The sequence below is a fragment of the Littorina saxatilis genome, unplaced genomic scaffold (assembly GCF_037325665.1).
Source record: "Littorina saxatilis isolate snail1 unplaced genomic scaffold, US_GU_Lsax_2.0 scaffold_444, whole genome shotgun sequence".
NCBI classification, from domain to species: domain Eukaryota; kingdom Metazoa; phylum Mollusca; class Gastropoda; order Littorinimorpha; family Littorinidae; genus Littorina; species Littorina saxatilis.
In genome coordinates this window covers 68,090-86,732 of record NW_027125803.1, presented here as the reverse complement: position 1 = coordinate 86,732, position 18,643 = coordinate 68,090, and the positions used below count along the sequence as shown (strand labels likewise).

Sequence of the window (18,643 nt, the reverse complement as noted above, 5' to 3'; positions counted from 1 at the left end):
TACAAAAAATGGACAATACAATATAAATTGGACAGTACAATATAATTTGGACATTACAATATAATTTGGAGAGTACAATATAATCTGGACAGTACAATATAATTTGGACAGTACAATACAATGCTATGCACAACAAATCAGTATGCAAAAGACACAGTGATCGACAAAACAAATCAATGTGAAACACTTTGGACAATACAAGACGGTGACAGCCGCCTACCTGTCGTGATGTCTTCGGAATGGCCCCGCTACCTGACTGCTGGCTCGCCATTGTTCTCGTCCTGTCTCACCTGAAACATCAACACCACGTTACAAAATTAATCTGACAAAAACGAAGGATACCAATTTGTTTTATAACAATCGACGAAAATTCAGGCAGAAAAAGTGTGAATGAAATGACGGGAAGGAATTGTTCAGTTGGGGAACAACACGTGTCACAATACGTTGTTGTTGTTGTTGTTGTTCCTTCCTTCTCCAGAGCCTTTTTTGTGTGGAGAATGTAAGCTCTTTTCTGTTCATTGTCTGATGTTATTTGTGTGGAGAATGTAAGCTCTTTTCTGTTCATTGTCTGATGTTATTTGTGTGGAGAATGTAAGCTCTTTTCTGTTCATTGTCTGATGTTATTTGTGTGGAGAATGTAAGCTCTTTTCTGTTCATTGTCTGATGTTATTTGTGTGGAGAATGTGTGGGAAGGTCGGGTGGAAGGACAAGAATATATAGCACAGGCAGACGAGCATACAATTAAGACACCGAAGACAGAGGTTGCTTTAACTTATCTTTTATTAAAGCAAAATGTAACTAAGAATAACCACTCATGTAGCTTATCTAAATCAGAAATGTTCCAAAACAGTTTAGCTACATCTTGTAGCAACCAGAAACAATGCTACAAGTTATAAATTGGAAACAATGAACAGAACTCTAATATAAACCAGAACTAGAAATTATGAATCCTGGAAATTACCAGTACCAGAATCAGCTAGAAACAATAATAGAACCAGAAACATAATATGTCTTTCTGGTGCAAACCAGAAACAATATATATATGTAAGACCAAAATTTCTGGTGTAAACCAGAAATATAAACTATACATTCTGGTAGCAACCAGAAAGCAGTGCAAAGAAAGCAAGATTCTCCTCAGTGAGCACACTTTTTTTTCTTTTTTTTTCTTCTTTTTTTTCTGGTTTAAACTGTTTTATTTAACGTTTGTGCATTATTTACAAAAAACGCATATTGAGTAAACAACAACAAGCATAATGCTTATAGTGGTGTTCACTATTTCTAGAAAATTACATATAATATAAATGGCGGCTATTGTACAGTTTAAATGAAAAGCTTGCAAACATGAAAAGAAGATTGAATGAAAATTGTACATCAAAACAAAAATCCGTTTAGGAATACATATATAATATTTATGGTGTTTGCGAGTAAGAGATAGGGAGGGACAGAGGGAGGGAGGGAGGGGGAGAGAGGGGGAGAGTGAGAGAGAGAGAGAGAAAGAGGGAGAGAGAGAGAGAGAGAGAGAGAGAAGAGAGAGAGAGAGAGAGAGAGAGAGAGAGACGAGTAGACGTGTCGATTTTGCTTTCACTTTACATGTTTATCTGTTCGAAACGGCCGGACTGTCCAATAAATTCCATGAAGTAGAATATCTGTATGTATGAGGTTGTTGGTTAGTTTGTTGATTGTGTTGTTTCTTGCAGCTAAGTGTAAACGGCATTCTAGTAAGAAGTGTGTTGCAGTTTCTGTTCCATCACCACGGTCGCATACGCTGTTTTCCGCAAGGTGTCGCTCAACTAAGTCTTTCTTTAGATCACTAATATTAAGTCTCATTTTTGTGTGGATTATTTGTGTTTGTCGACTGCCACTGTAGAAGTAAACGGGAATTTGTGTGTCGTCTTTTGTTAAGTAATGTTTAAATTCCCCGAGGGAGTCAGTTAACTGTATTTGTTCAGGTAGTTGGTTCCAGAGTACTGTTGTCGAAGGAAAAAAGGATGTTTTGTACGTTTCTGTTCGATGTGGGGGTATACTTCGTTCTAAGGGGCGGCGTCTGTGGTAGGGGTTGTTGGCTGCTACGAGAGGTGGGAGTGCTGCTTGTAGGTATGGGGGGGTCTTGTCGTGAATAATTTTATGGAACATTGTTAGTTTATGACGGTTACGCCTTTCAGATAATGATTGGAGTCCAGATTCTCCGTAAAGCTTAAAGTGACTGGTTCCGCGGACAGCTCCGATGATTGTTCGTATTGCATCTAGGTTTAACTTTTCGAGTTCATCTGTTAGGGTTTTGCTACAATTGTCCCATATTATGTCGCAATAATCAAAGTGTGGTAGAATGAAGGATTTAAACATAATTTCCAATGATTTTCGACTCAGTCTATATTTGTATGTACGCAAGCAAGCTACGAGAGTTCTGCACTTTGCAACAAGAGATTTTATATGTTCATCCTATTTACAGTTGTTTTGTATTATTATTATTCCTAAGTGTTTGTGATTTTGGGAACTTTCAAGGATGGTATTGCCAAAGTTTAGATCTGCGATATCAGGGGTTCTTTGTGTACAAAAGTTCACCAATTCAGTTTTTGCATGGTTAAATGCTACCTTCCATGTTTCTGCCCAATTTACAATTTTTTCAAGATCTGAGTTTAAAATTTCGGCACGGATGTTGTGATTGGCTAAAGACAAGTACATGCTAGTGTCGTCAGCAAAAAGCTTAATCGTAGATTCTATGTCACGTACAATGTCGTTTACATAAATTAGGAAAAGCAAAGGTCCAAGCACTGATCCTTGAGGAACTCCCGCTACTACTGGAAGATAAGTTGATTTACTGCCTTTTAATACAACTGCTTGCTTTCGATCTGTTAGGTAGTCTGTAAACCAGTTTAATAATGGCCCATTAATTCCAACGGCTTCGAGTTTATGCAATAAGCCCCGGTGCCAAACTCTATCGAATGCTTTGGATATATCAAAGAAGATTGCTTGGGTAGTTATTCTATTATCGAGTGATTTGCATATGTCATTGTATATTGTAAGAAGCTGGTAAACAGTTGAGTCTCCAGGGATGAAACCGGACTGCGACTCTGTAATGATATTGTTTTGTGTTAAGTAGTCAAAGACATGAATTTGTATACATTTCTCTAGTGTTTTGCCAACACAGCTCAGGAGGGAGATTGGACGATAATTACTACATGTATCTTTTTTTCCCTTTTTATGAACTGGTGAAACGTGGGCACACTTGAAACGTAAACACAAAATATGCTGCTGACGCCTAAGTCGCGAAACACAAAGAGCACAGGTCTCGGAATTTAAAACCACAAGTCGACCGCTTACAAACTTCGCGCAAAACTACACAGCTAGACCGGTTCACGACAAATTTGGGCAGAGCTTCGACACGTTCACGGCAACAACACAATAGGAGCACCACACAGCTTGCTCAGTGTCACTAATCGCGTTTTTTGATCTAGCCTAATGTTCACCCTTTTAAAAACAGTGGTCACACCGACTCCCTGTGGTGGTAAGACAATAGGGAGGCTACCCGGTCTAAGCCAACGGGGGGTGTTGTACTTAAAATTCCTGCCCAATGATAGGGATCGTTAAAGATGCAGAGAGCCCTGTCTGTATCACACACAGAATAAGGCTTATTACAAGCAGTTACAAAGCTGATAAATAATACTCAAATACAAGCTAAACGGGGAAAGTTATGGGATCCTACCACCTACATCTAAGATTAGAAATGAATCCGGTTAAGAGTCTACTCTACGATAGTAAACACACTTCTTCGACCGGTTTACAACAATAAATACAGTGCACAACGACAACCAGGTATTATTTAGTCACTCATTTGAGGACTGGGTGGCCGAGTGGTAACGCACTTGCGCTCGGAAGCGAGAGGTTGCGAGTTAGACCCTGGGTCAGGGCGTTAGCAATTTTCTCACCCCTTTCCTAACCTTGGTGGTGGATTCAAGTGCTAGTCTTTCGGATGAGACGAAAAATCGAGGTCCCTTCGTGTACACTACATTGGGGTGTGCACGTTAAAGATCCCACGATTGACAAAAGGGTCTTTCCTGGTAAAATTGTATAGGCATAGATAAAAATGTCCACCAAAATACCCGTGTGACTTGGAATAATAGGCCGTGAAAAGTAGGATATGCGCCGAAATGGCTGCGATCTGCTGGCCGATGTGAATGCGTGATATATTGTGTAAACAAATTCCATCTCACACGGCATAAATAAATCCCTGCGCCTTGAATAAATTGCATTTTTTTTTAAATCCCTGCGCTAAGAACTGTACCCACGGAATACGCGCGATATAAGACTCATATTGATTGATTGATTGATTTGGCACTGATGGTTAGAGGTTACTCTGCTGCTTCTTCTCACCAGTTTAAGTTAGGGGTTACTTGGCACAAAGGGCAATATTTAAGGGTAAACCCAAAGTAACTAACACACACTCACACAGGGAATAGTTAGAGACAGGGGAGGCAACTGGGTCGGGCAGGAGATAACACACACAAAGAGACGGGGTACGCCACTTGGCTGCAAATGTAAGCTCTTTTCTGTTCATTGTCTGATGTTATTTGTGTGGAGAATGTAAGCTCTTTTCTTTTCATTGTCTGATGTTATTTGTGTGGAGAATGTAAGCTCTTTTCTTTTCATTGTCTGATGTTATTTGTGTGGAGAATGTAAGCTCTTTTCTGTTCATTGTCTGATGTTATTTGTGTGGAGAATGTAAGCTCTTTTCTGTTCATTGTCTGATTTTATTTGTGTGGAGAATGTAAGCTATTTTCTGTTCATTGTCTGATGTTATTTGTGTGGAGAATGTAAGCTATTTTCTGTTCATTGTCTGATGTTATTTGTGTGGAGAATGTAAGCTATTTTCTGTTCATTGTCTGATGTTATTTGTGTGGAGAATGTAAGCTATTTTCTGTTCATTGTCTGATGTTATTTGTGTGGAGAATGTAAGCTCTTTTCTGTTCATTGTCTGATGTTATTTGTTTATGTATTGATTGAACATTGGATTTCTCTTCTTTAAGCCAAGTGACGTCAGAGAGACAAACATTCATGTTTAGGCGGCCAGGGTAGTGCATGCTTTTTTGCAAAACACACCAACATATCGCACTTCTTCAAGCCAGGCCAGTACTTTGATATGACACAGGAAAGCAACACGACCTCTCTGTAGAGACACGGGCAGAACGCTGACATTACACTTCTCCAAGCCAGGCCAGTACTTTGATATGACACAGGAAAGCAACACGACCTCTCTGTAGAGACACGGGCAGAACGCTGACATTACACTTCTCCAAGCCAGGCCAGTACTTTGATATGACAGGAAAGCAACACGACCTCTCTGTAGAGAAACGGGCAGAACGCTGACATTACACTTCTTCAAGCCAGGCCAGTACTTTGACATGACACAGGAAAGCAACACGACCTCTCTATAGAGACACGGGCAGAACGCTGACATTACACTTCTTCAAGCCAGGCCAGTACTTTGACATGACACAGGAAAGCAACACGACCTCTCTGTAGAGACACGGGCAGAACGCTGACATTACACTTCTCCAAGCCAGGCCAGTACTTTGATATGACACAGGAAAGCAACACGACCTCTCTGCAGTGACACGGGCAGAACGCTGACATTACACTTCTCCAAGCCAGGCCAGTACTTTGACATGACACAGGAAAGCAACACGACCTCTCTGCAGTGACACGGGCAGAACGCTGACATTACACTTCTCCAAGCCAGGCCAGTACTTTGATATGACACAGGAAAGCAACACGACCTCTCTGTAGAGACACGGGCAGAACGCTGACAAGAATGGCCCCACAACGAGGCGGCCTCAGTACCGATACATGATACGTGCACCGTGTCATTGCGTCGTCTCACACTTATAGACATCCGGGTCCCAAACCGAGTTGTGGGTTGGATTATTGGTGGGTGGGGGTTGGAGGAGAAAAGGGGGGGGGGGGAATAACGCCTAATCAACAGTTTGGCACTGTGGCTTGTTGGGCGAAATCAGTGTCTACAAAGATTAATAGTCTTTATAAAACAAAGAAACACACAACTGCATTGTTGACGATGAGTACATGTGAATAGTATTACGTTCTCTGTGCCGTGTGGTACTTGAGTATCCACACACCCATACACATGCTGATCATTCTGTGTTGACGATGAGTACATGTGAATAGTATTACGTTCTCTGTACCGTGTGGTACTTGAGTATCCACACACCCATACACATGCTGATCATTCTGTGTTGACGATGAGTACATGTGAATAGTATTACGTTCTCTGTGCCGTGTGGTACTTGAGTATCCACACACCCATACACATGCTGATCATTCTGTGTTTTGTTGCTAATGTGGTAACAACAACAATTTCATGGGAAATATACAACATGAACAACGGAATAACTTACAATAACCCAGATAGTAAATAAGTTCACACTGTTAAGGACATTTTGATCCGAAAAGTGTGCCGGATGTACAGCAGAATGCCTTAAAATGTCATAAAAAGTTTAAATGAAATTCATTGAATTAATATTAAATTTTGATTGGGTGTCTAAATTTTGTCACAATCATATTTTTGCTAAGTTTACTTACACCAGTCTTGAGCAAAAATGTCAAAGGATTTAACGATGCATAGATGTTTATTTGTCTCTGGGTCGTACTCGTAAACACAGTGAAAGGTAAATGAGTAAAATTCACTTACAGGGACTTACCTCTGAACAAAGCAATCCACAGTTATCCCCCGATCTCGTTAGCTTCAGTCAGTGTTTCTTTCTCACAAGCCGTTAGCTTCAGTCAGTGGTTCTTTCTCACAACTCGTTAGCTTCAGTCAGTGTTTCTTTCTCACAACTCGCTAGCTTCAGTCAGTGTTTCTTTCTCACAACTCGCTAGCTTCAGTCAGTGGTTCTTTCTCACAACTCGTTAGCTTCAGTCAGTGTTTCTTTCTCACAACTCGTTAGCTTCAGTCAGTGTTTCTTTCTCACAACTCGTTAGCTTCAGTCAGTGTTTCTTTCTCTCAAATCGTTAGCTTCAGTCAGTGTTTCTTTCTCACGACTCGTTAGCTTCAGTCAGTGTTTCTTTCTCACGACTCGTTAGCTTCAGTCAGTGTTTCTTTCTCACAACTCGTTAGCTTCAGTCAGTGTTTCTTTCTCACAACTCGTTAGCTTCAGTCAGTGTTTCTTTCAATTTAATTCAATAAAATGTTACTATCTGAACGCAACAAACAGAATTCTTTTTTTTTTCTCCTCGTGTACGAAATAACATCACATAAAAAAAACACTCTCAGAACATATAGACACAACTCGTCAGGACGTCAGGATCACACTTTAGACTGTCGTCAGGATCACACTTTAGACTGTCGTCAGGATCACACTTTAGACTGTCGGGCGAACACTACACTATTTCCCACAGGGCAAAGACACGCGGTTACATCTAAACACTACACTGCCTGCAACACGTGTTGACGACAGGTTGGTACAGACAGAGACTGACTGAGCTGTGACGACACTGGTCCTTACAACATACAGGCTTCAGCGCGGTCACGCGATACGTGTACCCGGACCCTCGTGACGTTTCACACTGCTGCACATCCGGGTCGCGATGAACTCATCGTTGTTTTTTACGGAGACAGAAAACAGCCACGTACTTTTTGTAAGCTGATAGTGATACACGGAAAGACATCTAGTAGGGAAAAAGACATTTTGAAGAAGTTTTCTTGGGTATTTTTCCATCGAGAAATGCAAGACAATGTTTGTTGTGGGGATTATGAAGCTTTAAACGTTCCGTAAATGTGCTAATTATTTACATACATGAAAAAAAGAAACGACTGGTCTTCAGCAAGCTCTTCTGCTTTAGAATCCCGATTCTATTCATCAGCTGATCTTATCAGTCCTGGTCAACATCCACGACGAAGGGCAACACAGCTACAAAAGAGCGAACGCGTGCTAGATGTACGGCTTCCAGCGGAGAACAATGATAGAGAAACGAAACAAAGACAGTGCAAGGAGAAAGTACAGTCTGCAAAGACTACCCAAACTCAGCGTGTAACACGGCGGAACTTTATCCTTCATACGTGAATGAGATACTCGTGAGATAATAATCGTTCAAATCACACGTGTGTATATTATATAAATGAGGTCATGTCAAGCAAGTTTGACAGGGACCTGTTTTTCCACTGCTTATGATGCCAAAGTCACCGAGACAAACGTCATTATAGAGAAGAAAAACAATTGCGCTCGCTAATTACTCTCGATGATTTTTTAGAACTAACACGTCACGTCACACTTTCAGAGTGACGTTTCTTTACCTTGACGTAATAGATTGCACGAGGCTTTAGAAGAGATCGAGGTTCCAAAACAAGCCTCTTCAATTTAGCTGCCTCGGCTGCAGGACATTTTCAGTAAAATACACGTAAGTACAGTATGTAGGATAAACAGAATACTATATGGCTTGCTGAACAACTCGCTTTCGCTCGCAGTTCAATATTTAAAAAAAAAATCCTCGTGTAAATCTGGTACGACACAGCAAGCCATGTAGTATTCTCTATGTAGCTTATGGGTGACAATATGTTTAAGTAAAACTCACACTGTCCTCTTTCTGTCTTTCTCCTTGTGTTTGTCTATCTCAGAGAGATAGAGATGGAGAGAGAGAGAGAGAGAGAGAGAGAGAGAGAGAGAGAGAGAGAGATGGGGAGGAGGGAGAGAGATATAGTGAGCTGAGATGGGGAGGGGGGAGAGAGAGAGAGAGAGTGAGATGGGGAGGGGGGAGAGAGAGAGAGAGAGATGGGGAGGAGAGAGAGAGAGAGAGAGTGAGATGGGGAGGGGGGAGAGAGAGAGAGAGTGAGATGGGGAGGGGGGAGAGAGAGAGAGAGAGAGAGAGAGAGAGAGAGAGAGAGAGAGAGAGAGAGAGAGAGAGAGAGAGAGAGAGAGAGAGACCCAGAGAGAGATACAGATAGAGAAAGAATTTTTTTTTTCAGTTGTTTTTCCCCTTCAGTTTTTATCCCTCTATTAGAGTCAGGAGTTTTCATGACAACTCATGGGTTAACACAGCACCAACAAACTTAACTCTTCCATTGAGTCAGGAGTTTTCATGACAACTCATGGGTTAACACAGCACCAACAGACTTAACTCTTCCATAGAGTCAGGAGTTGTCATGACAACTCACGGGTTAACACAGCACCAACAGACTAAGAAGACAGTACAGACAGAAACCAGCGCAGTGTAAACACTGGTAACAGTAGAAAAGCGCAGTGTAAACACTGGTAACAGTAGAAAAGCGTAGTGTAAACACTGGTAACAGTAGAAAAGCGCAGTGTAAACACTGGTAACAGTAGAAAAGCGAGGTGTAAACACTGGTAACAGTAGAAAAGCGCAGTGTAAACACTGGTAACAGTAGAAAAGCGCAGTGTAAACACTGCTAACAGTAGAAAAGCGCAGTGTAAACACTGGTAACAGTAGAAAAGCGTAGTGTAAACACTGGTAACAGTAGAAAAGCGTAGTGTAAACACTGGTAACAGTAGAAAAGCGCAGTGTAAACACTGGTAACAGTACAAAAGCGCAGTGTAAACACTGGTAACAGTAGAAAAGCGCAGTGTAAACACTTGTAACAGTAGAAAAGCGCAGTGTAAACACTTGTAACAGTAGAAAAGCGTAGTGTAAACACTGGTAACAGTAGAAAAGCGCAGTGTAAACACTGGTAACAGTAGAAAAGCGCAGTGTAAACACTGGTAACAGTAGAAAAGCGAGGTGTAAACACTGGTAACAGTAGAAAAGCGCAGTGTAAACACTGGTAACAGAAGAAAAGCGTAGTGTAAACACTGGTAACAGTAGAAAAGCGCAGTGTAAACACTGGTAACAGTAGAAAAGCGCAGTGTAAACAATGGTAACAGTAGAAAAGCGCAATGTAAACACTGGTTACAGTAGAAAAGCGCAGTGTAAACACTGGTAACAGTAGAAAAGCGTAGTGTAAACACTGGTAACAGTAGAAAAGCGTAGTGTAAACACGGGTAACAGTAGAAAAGCGCAGTGTAAACACTGGTAACAGTAGAAAAGCGCAGTGTAAACACTGGTAACAGTAGAAAAGCGCAGTGTAAACACTGGTAACAGAAGAAAAGCGTAGTGTAAACACTGGTAACAGTAGAAAAGCGCAGTGTAAACACTGGTAACAGTAGAAAAGCGTAGTGTAAACACTGGTAACAGAAGAAAAGCGTAGTGTAAACACTGGTAACAGAAGAAAAGCGCAGTGTAAACACTGGTAACAGTAGAAAAGCGTAGTGTAAACACTGGTAACAGTAGAAAAGCGTAGTGTAAACACTGGTAACAGTAGAAAAGCGCAGTGTAAACACTGGTAACAGTAGAAAAGCGCAGTGTAAACACTGGTAACAGTAGAAAAGCGCAGTGTAAACACTGGTAACAGTAGAAAAGCGCAGTGTAAACACTGGTTACAGTAGAAAAGCGCAGTGTAAACACAGGTAACAGTAGAAAAGCGCAGTGTAAACACTGGTAACAGTAGAAAAGCGTAGTGTAAACACTGGTAACAGTAGAAAAGCGCAGTGTAAACACTGGTAACAGTAGAAAAGCGTAGTGTAAACACTGGTAACAGTAGAAAAGCGCAGTGTAAACACTGGCAACAGTAGAAAAGCGTAGTGTAAACACTGGTAACAGTAGAAAAGCGTAGTGTAAACACTGGTAACAGTAGAAAAGCGCAGTGTAAATACTGGTAACAGTAGAAAAGCGTAGTGTAAACACTGGTAACAGTAGAAAAGCGCAGTGTAAACACTGGTAACAGTAGAAAAGCGCAGTGTCAATACTGGTAACAGTAGAAAAGCGTAGTGTAAACACTGGTAACAGTAGACAAGCGCAGTGTAAACACAGGTAACAGTAGAAAAGCGCAATGTAAACACTGGTAACAGTAGAAAAGCGCAGTGTAAACACTTGTAACAGTAGAAAAGCGCAGTGTAAACACTGGTAACAGTAGAAAAGCGCAGTGTAAACACTGGTAACAGTAGAAAAGCGTAGTGTAAACACTGGTAACAGTAGAAAAGCGTAGTGTAAACACAGGTAACAGTAGAAAAGCGTAGTGTAAACACTGGTAACAGTAGAAAAGCGTAGTGTAAACACTGGTAACAGTAGAAAAGCGCAGTGTAAACACAGGTAACAGTAGAAAAGCGCAGTGTAAACACTGGTAACAGTAGAAAAGCGCAGTGTAAACACTGGTAACAGTAGAAAAGAGCAGTGTAAACACTGGTAACAGTAGAAAAGCGTAGTGTAAACACTGGTAACAGTAGAAAAGCGCAGTGTAAACACAGGTAACAGTAGAAAAGCGCAGTGTAAACACTGGTAACAGTAGAAAAGCGCAGTGTAAACACTGGTAACAGTAGAAAAGCGTAGTGTAAACACTGGTAACAGTAGAAAAGCGCAGTGTAAACACTGGTAACAGTAGAAAAGCGAGGTGTAAACACAGGTAACAGTAGAAAAGCGCAGTGTAAACACTGGTAACAGTAGAAAAGAGCAGTGTAAACACTGGTAACAGTAGAAAAGCGCAGTGTAAACACTGGTAACAGTAGAAAAGCGTAGTGTAAACACTGGTAACAGTAGAAAAGCGCAGTGTAAACACAGGTAACAGTAGAAAAGTGCAGTGTAAACACTGGTAACAGTAGAAAAGCGCAGTGTAAACACAGGTAACAGTAGAAAAGCGTAGTGTAAACACTGGTAACAGTAGAAAAGCGCAGTGTAAACACTGGTAACAGTAGAAAAGCGCAGTGTAAACACTGGTAACAGTAGAAAAGAGCAGTGTAAACACTGGTAACAGTAGAAAAGCGTAGTGTAAACACTGGTAACAGTAGAAAAGAGCAGTGTAAACACTGGTAACAGTAGAAAAGAGCAGTGTAAACACTGGTAACAGTAGAAAAGCGCAGTGTAAACACAGGTAACAGTAGAAAAGCGCAGTGTAAACACAGGTAACAGTAGAAAAGCGTAGTGTAAACACTGGTAACAGTAGAAAAGCGCAGTGTAAACACTGGTAACAGTAGAAAAGCGAGGTGTAAACACTGGTAACAGTAGAAAAGCGTAGTGTAAACACTGGTAACAGTAGAAAAGCGTAGTGTAAACACTGGTAACAGAAGAAAAGCGCAGTGTAAACACTGGTAACAGTAGAAAAGCGTAGTGTAAACACAGGTAACAGTAGAAAAGCGTAGTGTAAACACTGGTAACAGTAGAAAAGAGCAGTGTAAACACTGGTAACAGTAGAAAAGCGCAGTGTAAACACTGGTAACAGTAGAAAAGAGCAGTGTAAACACAGGTAACAGTAGAAAAGCGCAGTGTAAACACAGGTAACAGTAGAAAAGCGTAGTGTAAACACTGGTAACAGTAGAAAAGCGCAGTGTAAACACTGGTAACAGTAGAAAAGCGAGGTGTAAACACTGGTAACAGTAGAAAAGCGTAGTGTAAACACTGGTAACAGTAGAAAAGCGTAGTGTAAACACTGGTAACAGTAGAAAAGCGCAGTGTAAACACTGGTAACAGTAGAAAAGCGTAGTGTAAACACTGGCAACAGTAGAAAAGCGTAGTGTAAACACTGGTAACAGTAGAAAAGCGCAGTGTAAACACTGGTAACAGTAGAAAAGCGAGGTGTAAACACTGGTAACAGTAGAAAAGCGTAGTGTAAACACTGGTAACAGTAGAAAAGCGTAGTGTAAACACTGGTAACAGTAGAAAAGCGCAGTGTAAACACTGGTAACAGTAGAAAAGCGTAGTGTAAACACTGGTAACAGTAGAAAAGCGTAGTGTAAACACTGGTAACAGTAGAAAAGCGCAGTGTAAACACAGGTAACAGTAGAAAAGCGCAATGTAAACACTGGTAACAGAAGAAAAGCGTAGTGTAAACACAGGTAACAGTAGAAAAGCGCAGTGTAAACACTGGTAACAGTAGAAAAGCGAGGTGTAAACACTGGTAACAGTAGAAAAGCGAGGTGTAAACACTGGTAACAGTAGAAAAGCGCAGTGTAAACACTGGTAACAGTAGAAAAGCGCAGTGTAAAAACTGGTAACAGTAGAAAAGCGTAGTGTAAACACTGGTAACAGTAGAAAAGCGCAGTGTAAACACAGGTAACAGTAGAAAAGAGCAGTGTAAACACTGGTAACAGTAGAAAAGAGCAGTGTAAACACTGGTAACAGTAGAAAAGCGCAGTGTAAACACTGGTAACAGTAGAAAAGCGCAGTGTAAACACTGGCAACAGTAGAAAAGCGTAGTGTAAACACTGGTAACAGTAGAAAAGCGCAGTGTAAACACTGGTAACAGTAGAAAAGAGCAGTGTAAACACTGGTAACAGTAGAAAAGCGCACTAAAAGCACTGATTAGCAAGCTGACAAAGTCTGCAGAGAGCAACAGTCCTCTCCTTTTTCTTAGTTTTTTTTTATATTTAGTCAAGTTTTGACTAAATATTTTAACATCGAGGGGGAATCGAAACGAGGGTCGTGGTGTATGTGCGTGTGTGCGTGTGTGCGTGTGTGTGTGTGTGTGTGTCTGTGAGTGTGTAGAGCGATTCAGACTAAACTACTGGACCGATCTTTATGAAATTTGACATGAGAGTTCCTGGGTATGAAATCCCCGAACGTTTTTTTCATTTTTTTGATAAATGTCTTTGATGATGTCATATCCGGCTTTTCGTGAAAGTTGAGGCGGCACTGTCACGCCCTCATTTTTCAACCAAATTGGTTGAAATTTTGGTCAAGTAATCTTCGACAAAGCCCGGACTTCGGTATTGCATTTCAGCTTGGTGGCTTAAAAATTAATTAATGACTTTGGTCATTAAAAATCTGAAAATTGTAAAAAATAAATAAAAATTTATAAAACGATCCAAATTTACGTTTATCTTATTCTCCATCATTTGCTGATTCCAAAAGCATATAAATATGTTATATTCGGATTAAAAACAAGCTCTGAAATTTAAATATATAAAAATTATTATCAAAATTAAATTGTCCAAATCAATTTAAAAACACTTTCATCTTATTCCTTGTCGGTTCCTGATTCCAAAAACATAGATATGATATGTTTGGATTAAAAACACGCTCAGAAAGTTAAAACAAAGAGAGGTACAGAAAAGCGTGCTATCCTTCTTAGCGCAACTACTACCCCGCTCTTCTTGTCAATTTCACTGCCTTTGCCATGAGCGGTGGAGTGACGATGCTACGAGTATACGGTCTTGCTGAAAAATGGCATTGCGTTCAGTTTCATTCTGTGAGTTCGACAGCTACTTGACTAAATATTGTATTTTCGCCTTACGCGACTTGTTTTCTCTTAGAATGTCGTCACTGGAAAGCCCATAAGGAACATGAAACTGCCGAATTAATATCCTTCTCCTTTGTTGCGCGGCGGTGAGGTTCGTTCAGGGATCAGTACACACGCTGCTTGGGTTTTGGAGTTCCCTGTGACGTGGCTGCCGGAAGGGGGAAAATTGTCCACTGCAACGCTGCAATATCTTTAGACTGGGTTAAGATAGTCCACTGATACACTACAATGTCATAGGGCTGGGTAAAGATAGTCCACTGATACAGTACAACATCATAGGGCTGGGTAAAGATAGTCCACTGCTACGCTACAATGTCATAGGGCTGGGTAAAGATAGTCCACTGCTACGCTACAACATCATAGGGCTGGGTAAAGATAGTCTACTGCTACGCTACAATATCATAGGGCTGGGTAAAGATAGTCCACTGCTACGCTACAACATCATAGGGCTGGGTAAAGATAGTCTACTGTTACGCTACAACATCATAGGGCTGGGTAAAGATAGTCCACTGCTACGCTACAACATCATAGGGCTGGGTAAAGATAGTCTACTGCTACGCTACAATATCATAGGGCTGGGTAAAGATAGTCCACTGCTACGCTACAACATCATAGGGCTGGGTAAAAATAGTCTACTGCTACGCTACAATATCATAGGGCTGGGTAAAGATAGTCCACTGCTACGCTACAACATCATAGGGCTGAGGGAGCTTGCGGCGTTCACAACGACCGTACGTCCACACATCGTCCCCTAGAAAAAGGGAGGAGGAAGGCCCCGCTGTAAACTTCGATAAGAAAACCCAACTGCAAATAATCTAACGTCCTAGTTTGTAGCTGTTTACTGCAGGTGTCTTTGTAACATTCACTTCAGAAAGAGACAGGTCATGGTGAAAGGTGCAAGCACCCGGGTGCTTGCAATCACTTTGCGAATAAAGCCAATAAAGCGAGTGCTATACAAATGTGTGGTGTGTGTGTGTTTGTGCGTGCGTTCGTGTGTACGTGCGTGAATGCGTGTGAGTGTGTGTGTGTGTGTGTGTGTGTGTGTGTGTGTGTGTGTGTGTGTGTGTGTGTGCGTGTGTGTCTGTCTGTTCTAATTACAAAGCACCTGGTTGTCGCGAACAGCAAAGGAAAATATCAGCAGTCGACATTTTTCCTCAATGATGACGTCACGGCGAATTAAAACAGGTAAAAGAAGCCTTTTCGTGTTCGACAGGAAAATTCCTTAAGGTTACACACGCTGCTCAAGTTTCACAGTTACCTGTGACGTGACTGCCGGGCTGGGAGGTGGGGGGTGGGGTGAAGGGGGGTGCTTGTGGCATTGTCCTCGTGAAGAGGAGACAGCGAAGTCAAAGGACGAACTCTCAGGGAGGGGGTGGGGGGGGGGTGCTTGTGGCATTGACCTCGTGAAGAGGAGACAGCGAAGTCAAAGGACGAACTCTCAGGGAGGGGGTTGGGGGGGGGGTTGCTTGTGGCATTGACCTCGTGAAGAGGAGACAGGGAAGTCAAAGGACGAACTGTCAGGGAGGGGGGGGGGGGTGGGGGTTGCTTGTGGCATTGACCTCGTGAAGAGGAGACAGCGAAGTCAAAGGACGAACTCTCAGGGAGGGGGTGGGGGGGGGTTGCTTGTGGCATTGACCTCGTGAAGAGGAGACAGCGAAGTCAAAGGACGAACTCTCAGGGAGGGGGTGGGGGGGTTGCTTGTGGCATTGACCTCGTGAAGAGGAGACAGCGAAGTCAAAGGACGAACTCTCAGGGGGGGGGGGGGGGGTGGGGGTTGCTTGTGGCATTGACCTCGTGAAGAGGAGACAGCGAAGTCAAAGGACGAACTGTCAGGGAGGGGGGGGGGGGGTGGGGGTTGCTTGTGGCATTGACCTCGTGAAGAGGAGACAGCGAAGTCAAAGGACGAACTCTCAGGGAGGGGGGGGGGGGGGGGGTTGCTTGTGGCATTGACCTCGTGAAGAGGAGACAGGGAAGACAAAGGGCGAACTGTCAGGCAGGGGGGGGGGGGGGGGGACTCGTGGCATTGTCTACGTGAAGAGGAGACAGGGAAGACACAGGACAAACTGTCAGGCAGGGGGGGGGGGGGGGGACTCGTGGCATTGTATACGTGAAGAGGAGACAGGGAAGGCACAGGACAAACTGTCAGGAAGGGTGGGGGGGGGGGGGGGGCTCGTGGCATTGTATACGTGAAGAGGAGACAGGGAAGGCACAGGACAAACTCAGTGTCAGGAAGGGTGGGGGGGGGGGGGGGGCCCGTGGCATTGTCCTCGTGAAGAGGAGACAGGGAAGACAAAGGGCGAACTGTCAGCTCAATCGAACAATAAACACCAGGACTGAGGTGCACGAACCGAAAGTGGGTGCCACCCAAACGGGAGAGAACAAACCGCGGGATCTGATTCGTTGAAATCACAACACATCTCAGTTATTACCTTCGCCCGACCGGGTTATCGACTATACACACGGAAGACATCGTGGGGCCGTGCTGACCCATGCTTCTCAAAGAAGGAAGACTATGCATACCCTTCCGTAGAACCCATGCTTTTCAAAGAAGCAAAAACGTGCATCCCCTTCCGTACACGCCGTGGTTACATTTCCGCGAGAAATAATTAAATCAAATTATTATTTTAATTATTACCGTGTGGACTAAAGCTTCTTAAAAAAAGAAAACAACGTGAATACCCTTCTGTACACGTCGTGGGGCCGTGTCGACCCACATTGTTATGTATTAATTTCGCTCCGCGCGACTTGCTTATTAACTCTAGGGGGTAAAAAATCAAGGGTCTGCCAAACCCGGCAAAGAGATCCCTGGGCTGCCTACTGCATTTGCCGGGTTTGGCAGACCCTTGATTTTTTACCCCCTAAAATTAAACAGATCGTAGAAAATGATGTTTAGAGCGAATACCTGAAGGTTTGTGACTTCTCTCCCTAGTTTTTATGTAAGTGCCTTCAGTTTGAGAAACATGGGTCCGCACGATCCCACGATGCCTTCCGTGTGTAGTCTAAATTTGACCTTTTTTTTGTAATTACTTCTCACTGAAATGTAATGATCTTTTATGAGATAAGAGCTTGTTAGGTGTCTGAGGCATTCTTAAAAGCTCATTAAAAAATTCCAACTGGTTTAAGAGATAATTATATGCAATTCAACACCCTTCTGGGTCCACACGGACCCACGACGACCGGCGAAGGTTAAACACCCTTCTGGGTCCACACGGACCCACGACGACCGGCGAAGGTTCAATCCAGCACTGCGGGTGGCTCCCGTTTGGGTGGTCACTTTCTGCTGCACCGCAGCCCTGACATCTAAGTGCGGACAAAGAAACAAACAAACAAACAAACAAACAAACAAACAAACAAACTCCGGAATATACGGTGGTGTAAAGATGGACCAAGAACACTTTTTCTCAGACGACTGCCGACATTACGCCATACAATAGAGACAGCTGATGCAGACTGAGTGGACCAGAGTGGACCAGCTAAGACCACTGCCGACATTACGCCATACACTGAAGACAGCTGGTGCAGACAGAGTGGACCAGAGTGGACCAGAGTGGACCAGCTCAGACGACTGCCGACATTACGCCATACATGGAGACAGCTGGTGCAGGCAGAGTGGACCAGAGTGGACCAGAGTGGACCAGCTCAGACGACTGTCGACATTACGCCTTACATGAAGACAGCTGGTGCAGACAGAGTGGACCAGCTCAGACGACTGTCGACATTACGCCATACATGGAGACAGCTGGACAGGTGCAGACATAGTGGACAAGTCCAACCAGCTCAGTGTATGCTGTTGGAATTATTAACAAGACAAAACGTTACGTTCACAGATATATCGACAGTTAGAAGATAAGTGTTGTCTAAATAGTGTGTGTCTGTGCACTTAAAAGGCCGTTGGGTCGATATATCTGTTAACTTAATATTTTGCTTTGTCAATCATTACACGTTCCAACAACATACCTTTCTTGTTTGTGTTATTCTGAATGTTTGAAAGGCATCGTAACCTTAAAGTGACATCCAAGCACTGTCGCACATTCTGTTATTTCGTGTTTATTGAAAATGACCCAACATAGAAAGGGCCCTCACAGTAGGTCATATCTTTTATCACGCCATATCACACCATCGGCCGTCACTTGATTTTACAACTTTATTGTGTAAATGGGCTTTGCAAAATGCTATTCCTGTTATCAATCGTGGCATGGCAGGTTTTATTTCAATGCCGCTGTTTTATGATGATCTGCTTACACCTACCAACTCTCTGTCTCTCTCTCTCTCTCTCTCTCTTTCTCTCTCTCTCTCTCTCTCTCTCTCTCTCTCTCTCTCTCTCTCTCTCTCTCTCTCTCTCTCTCTCTCTCT

At 42.8% G+C, this 18,643-nt stretch overlaps 1 protein-coding gene across 4 annotated transcripts in view; it reads right to left on the bottom strand.

The window, feature by feature from the left end:
• Nucleotides 1-18,643, bottom strand: part of LOC138954267 (uncharacterized) — a 55,079-nt gene that overhangs the window by 9,904 nt on the left and 26,532 nt on the right. For 2 of the 4 annotated variants that reach the window (XM_070326148.1, XM_070326150.1), the window contains exons 1-2: nt 6,714-7,475; nt 221-290 (exon numbers count right to left, since the gene is read on the bottom strand). In XM_070326148.1, the coding sequence (XP_070182249.1) occupies nt 221-271 (51 nt within the window). In that variant the 5' untranslated portion in view covers nt 272-290; nt 6,714-7,475. Of the gene's footprint in view, nt 1-220; nt 291-6,713; nt 7,476-18,643 lie in introns of those variants that run through there. The other 2 variants (XM_070326147.1, XM_070326149.1) reach the window with 1 other exon arrangement.